The sequence below is a fragment of the Ylistrum balloti genome, unplaced genomic scaffold (assembly GCF_031769215.1).
Source record: "Ylistrum balloti isolate Yb309-2 unplaced genomic scaffold, AGI_CSIRO_Ybal_v1 Utg370246, whole genome shotgun sequence".
NCBI classification, from domain to species: domain Eukaryota; kingdom Metazoa; phylum Mollusca; class Bivalvia; order Pectinida; family Pectinidae; genus Ylistrum; species Ylistrum balloti.
This window is the reverse complement of record NW_026782198.1, coordinates 87,490-99,555: the sequence shown is the minus strand read 5'-3', so window position 1 is coordinate 99,555 and position 12,066 is coordinate 87,490. Positions and strand designations below refer to the sequence as shown.

Genomic DNA, 12,066 nt, shown 5'->3' with positions numbered 1-12,066 from the left:
AAACTAGGAGAGAAGTAACCAGGGGAGAGGAAACTAGCAGAGAAGTAACCAGGGGAGAGGAAACTAGCAGAGAAGTTACCAGGGGAGAGGAAACTAGGAGAGAAGTAACCAGGGGAGAGGAAACTAGCAGAGAAGTAACCAGGGGAGAGGAAACTAGCAGAGAAGTTACCAGGTGAGAGGAAACTAGCAGAGAAGTAACCAGGGGAGAGGAAACTAGCAGAGAAGTAACCAGGGGAGAGGAAACTAGCAGAGTAGTAACCAGGGGAGAGGAAACTAGGAGAGAAGTAACCAGGGGAGAGGTAACCAAGAGAGAAGTAACCAGGGGAGAGGAAACTAGCAGAGAAGTAACCAGGGGAGAGGTAACCAAGAGAGAAGTAACCAGGGGAGAGGTAACCAAGAGAGAAGTAACCAGGGGAGAGGAAACTAGGAGAGAAGTAACCAGGGGAGAGGAAACTAGGAGAGAAGTAACCAGGGGAGAGGTAACCAAGAGAGAAGTTACCAGGGGAGAGGAAACTAGGAGAGAAGTAACCAGGGGAGAGGAAACTAGGAGAGAAGTAACCAGGGGAGAGGTAACCAAGAGAGAAGTAACCAGGGGAGAGGAAACTAGCAGAGAAGTTACCAGGGGAGAGGAAACTAGGAGAGAAGTAACCTGGGGAGAGGAAACTAGGAGAGAAGTAACCAGGGGAGAGGAAACTAGGAGAGAAGTAACCAGGGGAGAGGAAACTAGGAGAGAAGTAACCAGGGGAGGTAAAAAGACAGAAGTAACCAGGGGAGAGGAAACTAGGAATCCCCTGATGTACATGCCTTAAACTTGTTTGCAATTGATCCAGAGGGATAAGATAAAAATGGAACAGCAGTGAACCATGACTCTGCAAATTATGAATGAATCAGTCTATGTACAATATACATGGCTGCATATATCACGTTTTATAATAATCTGTTTATATTTACTCAAGTAATCATGTTTACAAGGTCTGATGGTGATACAAGTACAAAGGCCCTTAACTGTAAATTATGACAAGAATCAATTCCATTGTCAATATCATACAAAATTGTATTGATAAATGGCTGCGTTAAAAATTATTTCATCAAAATTGGTTCATATTTACTTAGACATATGAACGACAGCAATAGGTCACCTTTACCTATGGTCAGGTGACCTAAAATGGTTGGAAAAAACCCTAAAGGGCACTAACTCTTCCAAAAATTGTAAAATCACAATCTGTTGAGGAATACGCTATTTCATGTAATACTTACTACTACAGAAAGTGTACTAAGTTCTGAAAGAAAATGGTCGAAAACTGAGAGAGGGGATCCTACACACCAAGATTACTACCATGCAAAGAACAAGGGGCAGTAACTCTTTCAAATACAGTCAAATAAAACTGCTGCACAGGAAAACATAATTTCATGTCCAAGTGATTAAGCCTACCAAGTGTAAAACAGTTCACTTGAAATCTGTAGGATGGGGGAATCTCCAGACAATTTAAAGTTTGTGACAGAGGGACAGACAACACCATACAATAATATCTCCTTGTCACCACTTTTTAACAACTTTGTAATTAACGAAACTCGTGAAAGTTATCAAAAAACAACCCTAACATTCCTTGTACAAATCAATGGTTTATTTCAATCAAATACAACACTGTATTTTACCATAGCATAAAGTACTAAATGAGCACAAGTTACAATAACCATTTGAAGCATGACTAATTCAATTAAATGTCTATGAATAACTAATACATTCTGCTCAGCTTGGTCAGTTATCTGAATTAATATTCCTTATATAGTAAAACTTCCATTACTTGCATTGTAATTTCTCTTCTACTTTCCATTTAAATCATATCAAAGAGTCTAGTACAACATGGATTATTAATTTAACAGCTGGACAACACTTCAAAATTTCTGAATTTACAAATTACAACCTAAGGTGAAAATCATTCAATGTAACATTGTAAATTGAAATGAAAGTTTCAACGATGTCAAGAAACTGACAAAATTAATTTTAAAAAAAAAAAGAAAAAAACATACCCTAGTATGTGATATTACCAAAAACATATAAGGTATTCAAAATTAAAATTGAAAGTAGACGGGGGAATAACTCTAATTACTCAAAAGGTGGCCTATATGCCACCAAGCATCAGTTCTCTGCTTGACAGTTTTGTAACTTTGGCCTATAGATACAAGTAAATTTGTAAAAGTTGTTATTTTGTATAGATTTGTATGTGCAGATCAAGCTGAGGGCATAGGCTATTGTAAATGAAATGTTTACAATTTATTTATTTTATTGTTCCCCTATTAGACGTAGGTTTAGGTAAAATGGGTTTTATACATCTAAAATATAGTTTTTATAATATCAATATGTTGAAAATTAAATGCAGTGTGAAATATCAAATGAAATTTGACTTGTTCTTCTTAGCTTGACTTCCCACAAAAGTCATCCAACACTCATCCATATTAAGTTTTGGATAACAGGTGACGCCAGTGAACAATCAAAATTTGTAATATTAAAACAAAATTAAAACAGATGGAAACATTTTGTATGCATGTTAAATTTAATTACAATATTTATCCTCCATTTAACTCAGTGGGTAAAATACAAAATCTCACTCAAAGTCAGGTTCAGGTGGGTGTACCACTGAACAATTACAGTAAATACCTTTTATAAAGTGCAAAACTTGAACGAGTCAAACAATGTCTATCATCATTTGAATACTTTAATTTCCAATTAAATGAGATGATACATAGTAATATATAGGACATTTGCAGGGACAGTCAACTACAAAAAATATCAAAAGAAAAAATATTCCAGTTTTTTTTTATCGAAAGGACAAATGGCAAATATGATTTTTTTTTAATATGTACTTGTTTCCTTTAAAGAACAAGTAAAAAATTTTTGTTGGAATTCAAATTAAAGTCAGTTCCCAAGAAACAGATGTTTTTCACAAATACGGAAATAAATTCTACAATTTTATTTCTTACCATAACTAACCTTTTTGACTGTTTCTTCAGTTTTGGGAAGTTAAAACATCATCTTTCTCTTCAACTCAAAAGGAAACCAAAATAAGAAAAAAAAAACCCATAAAATTTCAATGTCACAATTTATACACTGAAGCTCCATTGATAAGTTATTTTTAATGCAAGTACATGAATGAAAACAAATAATATATTTCTATACATGTAAATAAACTACGATGACCAGCTAAATGATGAAAAGTAATGACTAACTGTTTGTTTGTACAATGGTCTCGTTAAGAGTCTTTTATAAATGCTGTGATTTTATAAAATGCTTCTTAAAACTTTCTTAGCATCACTGTATGAAACATTTAAGTTGGTATGATGAAGTGCACTATCCTGTTACAGACATGACACTGCTAATGATACTGGCCAATATAAATGCTCTCAAAGGCAATCCTTACATACAAATGAATATTTCCAAAAGCTGTGTATTCCATCACTTAATTCAACTTTTGAGAGTAAATTATACTGTTGCAGTTATTTTACATACAACCAACGAAATGTGGGGGCGAGAGTTGGGGAAGGGGAGGGTAGTTAGGAGGGCAAGAATTTTTTTTTTATCAGAATGGAAAGGTTTTTCCTCTATTTCCCATTTCTAGTTGTTATACAAAAGGTACTTGGTAAAGTCCCCAAAGGCTCTACCCTACTATACTTGAGATCAAACTTGATCTTTTATTCTCCACTTGACTAGAAATCTTTCAAACAGAACCAGTTGACTGAAGGGCTACAGACGCCATAACATACCTTCAGATGAAAAAAGCCTGATCCTTTCAAATACATTAATTTAACATAAATTATAATTTACTTTGATTTTTGGAGTATGTAAAACATCAATTCCATCCTCAAGACTTCAAGTTTTCTTTAGGGATTTAACCAATAGAGTTTTTTAAAGGTATGTTTTCGTACAGGCATTACATTTACACCAATTACTCTAAAACGATATGTCGGAAAAAAAATTTCTTTGTTTTCCGTTATTTTGTAAGGTATTTCTGTAATTTTATTTCCGTTTTGTAACCATATTGCACTACTTCTTTAAATGATATTTTACTTACTAACAATATAGGCAGGAAACCCAATCATGGGTAAGAAGTCATGAATTTGGCAGTCCTCGGGTCAAGTAGACATTTTATTGGAACAGCAAAAACCTTAAAATTAAATTTTACATAATGACTAGAGTTCATACATTTAAGGTAAACTTTAATTTCACTTGATTATATATTACAAGTAATTGTGTCTATCACTAAAAATCCCTGCTTTAAATTAGACCATAAAACCCTGGAAATTAATATTTCCTGCACAGCACAAAACTTCCTGTAGGTGTGTTTATGTTGTCTATCAGTAAGTATTCTATTTTAACAGAGAGGAATTCCATCAACTTTTCGATAGTGCATTTCCAGTTTTGTGCTCCAGTGTAAAATGGGCAATACCAGAAGTATGATTACACCTGCTCCTTATTCAGGTGTGTTTTTGTTGTCTATCAGTAAGTATTCTATTTTAACAGAGAGGAATTCCATTAACTTTTCGATAGTGCATTTCCAGTTTTGTGCTCCAGTGTAAAATGGGCAATATCAGAAGTATGATTACACTTGCTCCTTATTCAGGGTTGAATCGTTACCTCTACAGCTTTCCTGACAAACTTTAAGGATTTATCTACACAGTTGTTCTTGAACAATAGCTTTCCAATCCTCAAACCATGTATCTTGCAAAGGACTGCATGACAACTCTGTCAAGAATGATGAAAACTTATAATCCAAATTTTGAGTCTCTATTTCTCCAAAAGGAACAAAATGCATCAGACCTGAACAACCCTCAAGAAGACACATCATCTTGACTCGGAAATGAATATCAGTCTTAAGGCTGTGTCCTGGATTCAAACATATATTCTGCAGAGCACCAATCACATCATATAGAGCTACCTCCATGGCTTGAACATCACCTGTATGGTTGGCCCCGCCCACGACTGGAGAAGTTTGTTTGACGTGCCCAAGCTCGACCTCTCACTGGGACAGCTCCTCCAGAGTTAGTCAGTATATTTAGGCCCTGCTTCCTGCCTGTAATGCATTACACAAGAACATGGTTTATAACAGATTATACAGTCCAAAAGTTGTAAGATTTTAATCTCATTTTACAATAGTACAAAACTGTGCTGTATTTTCCAATAAGGCTGACTACCAACAAATTTGTAGAGAATGATAAAGGTTGTTTCAGTCTTTAAAACTCAGCACTCCTTTTAAAGCTATTTACAAACTTTTCTTATAAAAGTTCACACAAATGCTGCAGACTAAAGGTGCATTTGCATGAATTTCATGGTATTTATCTCACCTCTCGTTTCCTACAGATAGCAAGAGAAGAACAAGAGGCCAATGGAGCCTGTATCATTCACCTGGCTATTTCAGCTCTTTAGTCAGCGTTGTGAAATAAAAGTCTGATCCACAGTTTAAACAAAACTGAGTTCCATTCACCCGAGAATGCTTCATTCCAAACTTGGATAATATCCTTGTAGTTGTACAAAAGAAGGATTTGTAGAACCTGTTGCGCCCCATACGTCTAGCTTTTTGGGGTCAGATTTATGGCTTATAAAATTCTTGGTTCCTTTCAAACAGGTTTGTTTCAGAACAAATCAGGACAGAATCAAGTCATTCCCACAAAAGAAGGAGTGAATTTTGTTTTCTTTCCCTATTGGACCCTGCCCCTTCCAACCCAGGGAGCAGAGATGCATGGTTGTTCCACATCACCAGAACGCTATGTCAGGCCAAACTGAGACAGAGTTCTGGCATTCCTTTGAAAGAGACCAATTTTAAAGAATTAGCTGCCTATCCCCATGGGGCCTTGCCCCTCTCATCCCAGGGGTTTGAGACCCATTGTTTGAACAAAATTCATTCCCCTTCATTCAAGGAAACTTCAGATCATATCGGGAAAGAATCCTTAAATTCCAACAAAAGAAGAATTTTAAAGAATTTGCTCTATTTCCATATTAAGAAAATAGTACTGACAGCCAGCTGTAGTTTGTACTTACCGTTTCCATCTTTCACCTGCATATAACTGTAAAGAGATTCCGGGTTGATGAAGATACAGTTACTGGCCGGGTTGTATTCACCATGCAAAGGAGGGTGAATGTTTTTTTGAAGAACATGGACTGCCATCTGCCATACGTCTTGTCGTGAGCGTGGTGCCAGAGTTAAGTAAGGAAAGTCCATTTGTTGTAGTGGGTTCTCCTCCCACCAGACATACACTTTCAGACAGAAGCTATCCATTGTCAGATGCTCGCCCTCCATTACAGAGTCACAAATAATGTTGTAGAGGACATTCAGATAGTCACTGATACAAAGATACATTTCTACACGCGTCATCATACATGACAGCAAGATAGATCTCGGCATGTCAAAAGTTTGTGGACGGTACAGCGTCACACACGACTCATACACTTCCTTTATATATTTGCTGTCAAACATGTGTTTGCCACAGGCAGTGAGAAGTCCTCGCAAGCAAAGCCCATTTAATTTACCACTGTCTGTGTCCTTTTGTATTTTGTACACTCCCAAAGCAGTGTGTATATCACTGATGGCCAGCGATTTCCTGACAATCCTGTTAAAATATCCAGATAAATCTGAAAAGTAAACGAAAAGGAAAAATGAAAGTCAATGAATTTTAATGGCCATCCGATTATATATGTTATCGCAACAGTAATATCAGTAGGAAGTATATATAGGATTTAAATAAGATCTGAATATTCAACAGCAAAGCAAAATACATTCCTCCTTTGTTTTTTTTTTTGTCGCCACTAAATTCCAGTTCAATTATACCAGTGGAACTTGAGATGAAGTTTAAAATTTGCTCTTAAAGATGGTGGCCATAACAGCCAATCTGAATTTTGAATTGACTGAAGAATAACACTACTCAATCAGGACCTTTTCAGGCTAGTTTTACCTCAATCCCACTAGTGGAATTTGAGAGGAATCACATGTTGCATAATAAAATATGACACGTGGTATTTGGGTTGGGCTCTTCATTCGTATAGTGGTTACATGAATTACATAAATTAACACTTGGTCCTCCCCAATATTGTTTCAGGTACACTTGGTCCTCCCCAACATTGTTTCAGGTACACTTTGTCCTCTCCAACATTGTTTCAGGTACACTTGGTCCTCCCCAACATTGTTTCAGGTACACTTTGTCCTCTCCAACATTGTTTCAGGTACACTTGGTCCTCCCCAACATTGTTACAGGTACACTTTGTCCTCCCCAACATTGTTTCAGGTACACTTGGTCCTCCCCAACATTGTTTCAGTTACACTTTGTCCTCCCCAACATTGTTTCAGGTACACTTGGTCCTCCCCAACATTGTTTCAGGTACACTTGGTCCTCCCCAACATTGTTTCAGGTACACTTGGTCCTCCCCAACATTGTTTCAGGTACACTTTGTCCTCCCCAACATTGTTTCAGTTACTCTTTTTCCTCTCCAACATTGTTTCAGGTACACTTTGTCCTCCCCGATATTGTTTCAGGCACGCTTGGTCCTCCCCAACATTGTTACAGGTACACTTGGTCCTCCCCAACATTGTTTCAGGTACACTTTGTCCTCCCCAACATTGTTTCAGGTACACTTGGTCCTCCCCAACATTGTTTCAGGTACACTTTGTCCTTCCCAACATTGTTTCAGTTACACTTTTTCCTCTCCAACATTGTTTCAGGTACACTTGGTCCTCCCCAACATTGTTACAGGTACACTTGGTCCTCCCCAACATTGTTTCAGGTACACTTTGTCCTCCCCAACATTGTTTCAGGTACACTTGTCCTCCCCAACATTGTTTCAGGTACACTTTGTCCTTCCCAACATTGTTTCAGTTACACTTTTTCCTCTCCAACATTGTTTCAGGTACACTTTGTCCTCCCCAACATTGTTTCAGTTACACTTTTTCCTCTCCAACATTGTTTCAGTTACACTTGGTCCTCCCCGACATTGTTTCAGGTACACTTGGTCCTCCCCAACATTGTTTCAGTTACACTTGGTCTTCCCCAACATTGTTTCAGGTACACTTGGTCCTCCCCAACATTGTTTCAGTTACACTTGGTCCTCCCCAACATTGTTTCAGGTACACTTGGTCCTCCACAAGGTACACTTTGTCCTCACCATCATTGTACTCATCTAAGTCCCTGCTCACCTAGGCTACCACCTGCTCTGCATTCCATCTCTCCTCTCTAACTCTAGTCTCCAACTCCCCTCAATTCCCAACTGACTCCCGTCTAAGTGTTAAAAACTACAAAATTATCTAAAGCCTATTACAGCCTGATTGGATAACTAAAACCAAACCCTTTGTGCATCTCATTATTAAGGCACGTGTGCTCTCATACCTAACTTATTTCACTTGGCTCCAGATATCTAGATGTACTTTTATCGCTGCAGCTGGTGGACAGCATGCATGCTACCTATCTACTCCAATCAGTGATCCCCTCACTGGCTATCTAGCCACGATGACGATACGAGGCACACCCTGGGTGATATCATTGGTGTTAGCATACTACGTGTCCATCACTGGTCGTTAACCTAGGTCCAGTATAACATGACCTTTGACACCTATTGATTTCCAGCTCAACGGTGCCAGCGGAACTTGGGAAGTTTGAAATGTGGTTTTCAAGATAGTTACCATACTGGATTTTGAACTGACCTGAAAGGTAACAACACTGAGACAGGACCACCTCAGCATCATTCAAGCATGTTTCAGCTTTGTGAAGAAGTTTACAATAGGTGTTGGTCAGAGAATCCATGATTGTGCCATCATGTTACCAGATGGCTGCCATACTGAACTTTTGATAAGGCTGAAAATAACAACATTGTTGGCTTCCCTTCCTTAATATTTCCATCAACTGTCACCTCAGTGGCACCAACGGAACTGGAGAAGGGGTTTAAATTGTGTTTTCCAAGATATTGCATTTTGAACTGACCACAACAGTGCTTGGTCAGGATCATTTCAGGCATGTTTCATCTCAATCCCACTTGAGGAACTTGAGAAGATGCTTGAAAGGTAAAAAAGTCAATGCATGGCACAAGATGCACACTGCAAAAGATGGACAAAGCATGAAATTCATTTTTACATTTGTAGACGGGGTTCATATTTCAAATGAAGAGAATACATACCTGTGTGAGTCTGATCTTGTTCTGAAACAGATAGAGTACAAATCAATATTAAAAACTCTTCTTGGTTTTAACACATAATTTTTGTCCAACAGTTTAATGACACTGCTAAGGAAACAGGTATAACCTACATGTACTCAAATGGTATCTCCTCAATACACTCAACAGGTATAACCTCCATATACTCAACAGGTATCACCTCCATATACTGACAGGTATCACCTTCATATACTGACAGGTATCACCTCCATATACTGACAGGTATCACCTCCATATACTCAACAGGTATCTCCTCCATACACTCAACAGGTATAACCTCAATACACTCAACAGGTATCACCTCCATATACTCAACAGGTATCACCTCCATATACTGACAGGTATCACCTCAATACACTGACAGGTATCACCTCAATACACTCAACAGGTATTACCTCCATATACTGACAGGTATCACCTCAATACACTCAACAGGTATCACCTCCATATACTGACAGGTATCACCTCAATACACTCAACAGGTATCACCTCCATATACTCAACAGGTATCACCTCCATATACTGACAGGTATCACCTCAATACACTCAACAGGTATCACCTCCATATACTGACAGGTATCACCTCAATACACTCAACAGGTATCACCTCCATGTACTCAACAGGTATCACCTCCATATACTCAACAGGTATCACCTCCATACATTCAACAGGTATCACCTCCATATACTCAACAGGTATCACTTCCATATACTCAACAAGTATGACATACATATACTGACAGGTATAACCTTCATATACTCTTAAGTTTACCTGCCTTTTTTCATATTTCAGAATATTTTCTTCGGGATGGTAATGATAATAGGAAAAATAGTTCTAATTAATCTTCTCCTGGTTATGTTATGATGTGTAATTCTTAAAACTTTTTTTCACCTTTGAGTCTCAGGCGACCTCAAAAATTTAATTTTGATAAGTTTTTAAGTCAAAATGTAGAGGACAAATGCAAACAGTGGCAGCCATTTTATTTTATTTCAACTCCTAATGAAACACCTGTGTCCAGGGTATATAACACTTATGACATATATGCACAAATATTATTACATGGACCAATTCACTGGATTGCAGACCAATTATATGACACATATTTTATAACTCATGGGTGTTTTCATATTTTCAATGTTTCTCAAATGTTTATTGATGTTGGATGAAAAAACCCATTTTTTAAGACATGAGATGAATAGTATACTTCATTTACTATGAGTGTGATTTTTCAAGAGAGGCAATAAATAAAACAGGATGAATAGTCTACATTAGACAATTGAAGAGCGTTCTTTCTTGGCAACACACAGCAATTCAGATGTAGAAATTCTTCTGATCTTCTAACAATACTTAGTTTTTTATCAACATATTCAAAAAGTGACTGATACAATACAAAACTAAGTCACTCTCCACAAGAGATATTGACAACATATAAATACTTAGCAAATTATATTTGAAAATCAATAACATATTTTACCTCGTTTTTCCATGACTATGACAAGCACGTGGAAGGCCATCTTTGTAAATGACTTTTCCAATAATTTCTCAAATAAGATCTTCAATATTCTTGTGACATTGGCTGCATTTTCACTTGTCATAATCTGTCCTTTGCAGCCTGTGATAAATCAAGGTCTCCAAATAAATCACTGACAAAAAAAGTTGACAATATGCTAAAATTTGGTAAATGTAGAACAGTTCCTTTTATGTTAATGAACAAATCATCCATAAACTTTTCTGCAGACAGCTTTTTTCCACACCACACTAAGGGCTATTCTAATAAAACATCTACTCTTGACCCCAGCAATTCAAATTATATTAGTTTTATCCACGAAACAGTTTATAGCCTATTACTTCTAAGCAAATTATTAAATTCTACAGGTGTTGACTTGAATAAAACCTGGCGCCCTTGGATGGTATAGATGTTTTACAAGAATAACCCAAAGATATTCTTAAATAAAAAAGTTATCTATTCCTACAAGGGTTCAGATCAGAGCATGTTAAGTTTTCTTGCAATCCTACCTCTACACTATTCTGGAAACTATAGGCTCTTACCTCATATCTCCCTGCCAATCAATAATCAAATAATTATAACTCAATCATGAGCTTTAAATCTCATAATTCTTTCAAAAATTAATTTTTCCACACTCCTTTCTATATGCTGTCCCACACAGAGAAAAATTTGGCTCTTGATCAGTGTTTCTAAATATCTGTGTTTTAAATCATAAATTTTCCAAAGTCATACTAACACTTCAAAAGACTTATTTATATTACATTATATTGGGAAGCGATAAAAATATTACCCTGCCTACTTCCTTCATCAATGTGATATTGATGTATGGAGATAAAGCTGTATACCACAATATTTTCCATTAAATTGAACCCCATAACATCTTCATATCTCTATAACATCTTAATCAAAATGCTACCAAATGTACTGCTTACGTTCTAGAATCCTAAGAGCACTGTCAGGATTGTTGGTGTTGAGACAGATCTCCATGGCGATGAGGGCAGTCCCCATCGCTCCATTACCAGTACACTTGTGATAGTAGACACTGGCCTGGTGCATCACAAACAGTAGATGATATCCCTGTTCCCAAAGTCCCTCCTGGTAACACCAACTCAGCAGACCGGCGCCAATACGTGCCAGCGATGGCTCGTCCAGCACATCCATATTGTCTGCCATCTTCTTCTGCATCTCTGAAATAATTCATATTTATTTTGAGCACATAAAAGTTTGCAAATCGACTTTAAAATATCAAGACAGCTAAAAATTGATACATAAACTTGGATCCCACACAGCAACCATAATTACAAAATTTTATTGAAGTTTGATTTATTCTATTCATTCTCATAATTTGTATTATTGACATCTAAGAAA

General features: G+C 37.0%; 1 protein-coding gene across 1 annotated transcript in view; it reads right to left on the bottom strand.

The window, feature by feature from the left end:
* Nucleotides 1-1,607: 1,607 nt before the first annotated feature.
* The window catches only part of LOC132552389 (uncharacterized), a 45,298-nt gene continuing 34,839 nt past the window's right edge, over nt 1,608-12,066 (bottom strand). Inside the window, exons 13-17 of the mRNA XM_060216557.1 lie at nt 11,631-11,885; nt 10,666-10,803; nt 9,155-9,175; nt 6,035-6,625; nt 1,608-5,069 (exon numbers count right to left, since the gene is read on the bottom strand). Coding sequence (XP_060072540.1) covers nt 4,951-5,069; nt 6,035-6,625; nt 9,155-9,175; nt 10,666-10,803; nt 11,631-11,885 — 1,124 coding nt within the window. The 3' untranslated portion in view covers nt 1,608-4,950. The remainder of the gene's footprint in view (nt 5,070-6,034; nt 6,626-9,154; nt 9,176-10,665; nt 10,804-11,630; nt 11,886-12,066) is intronic.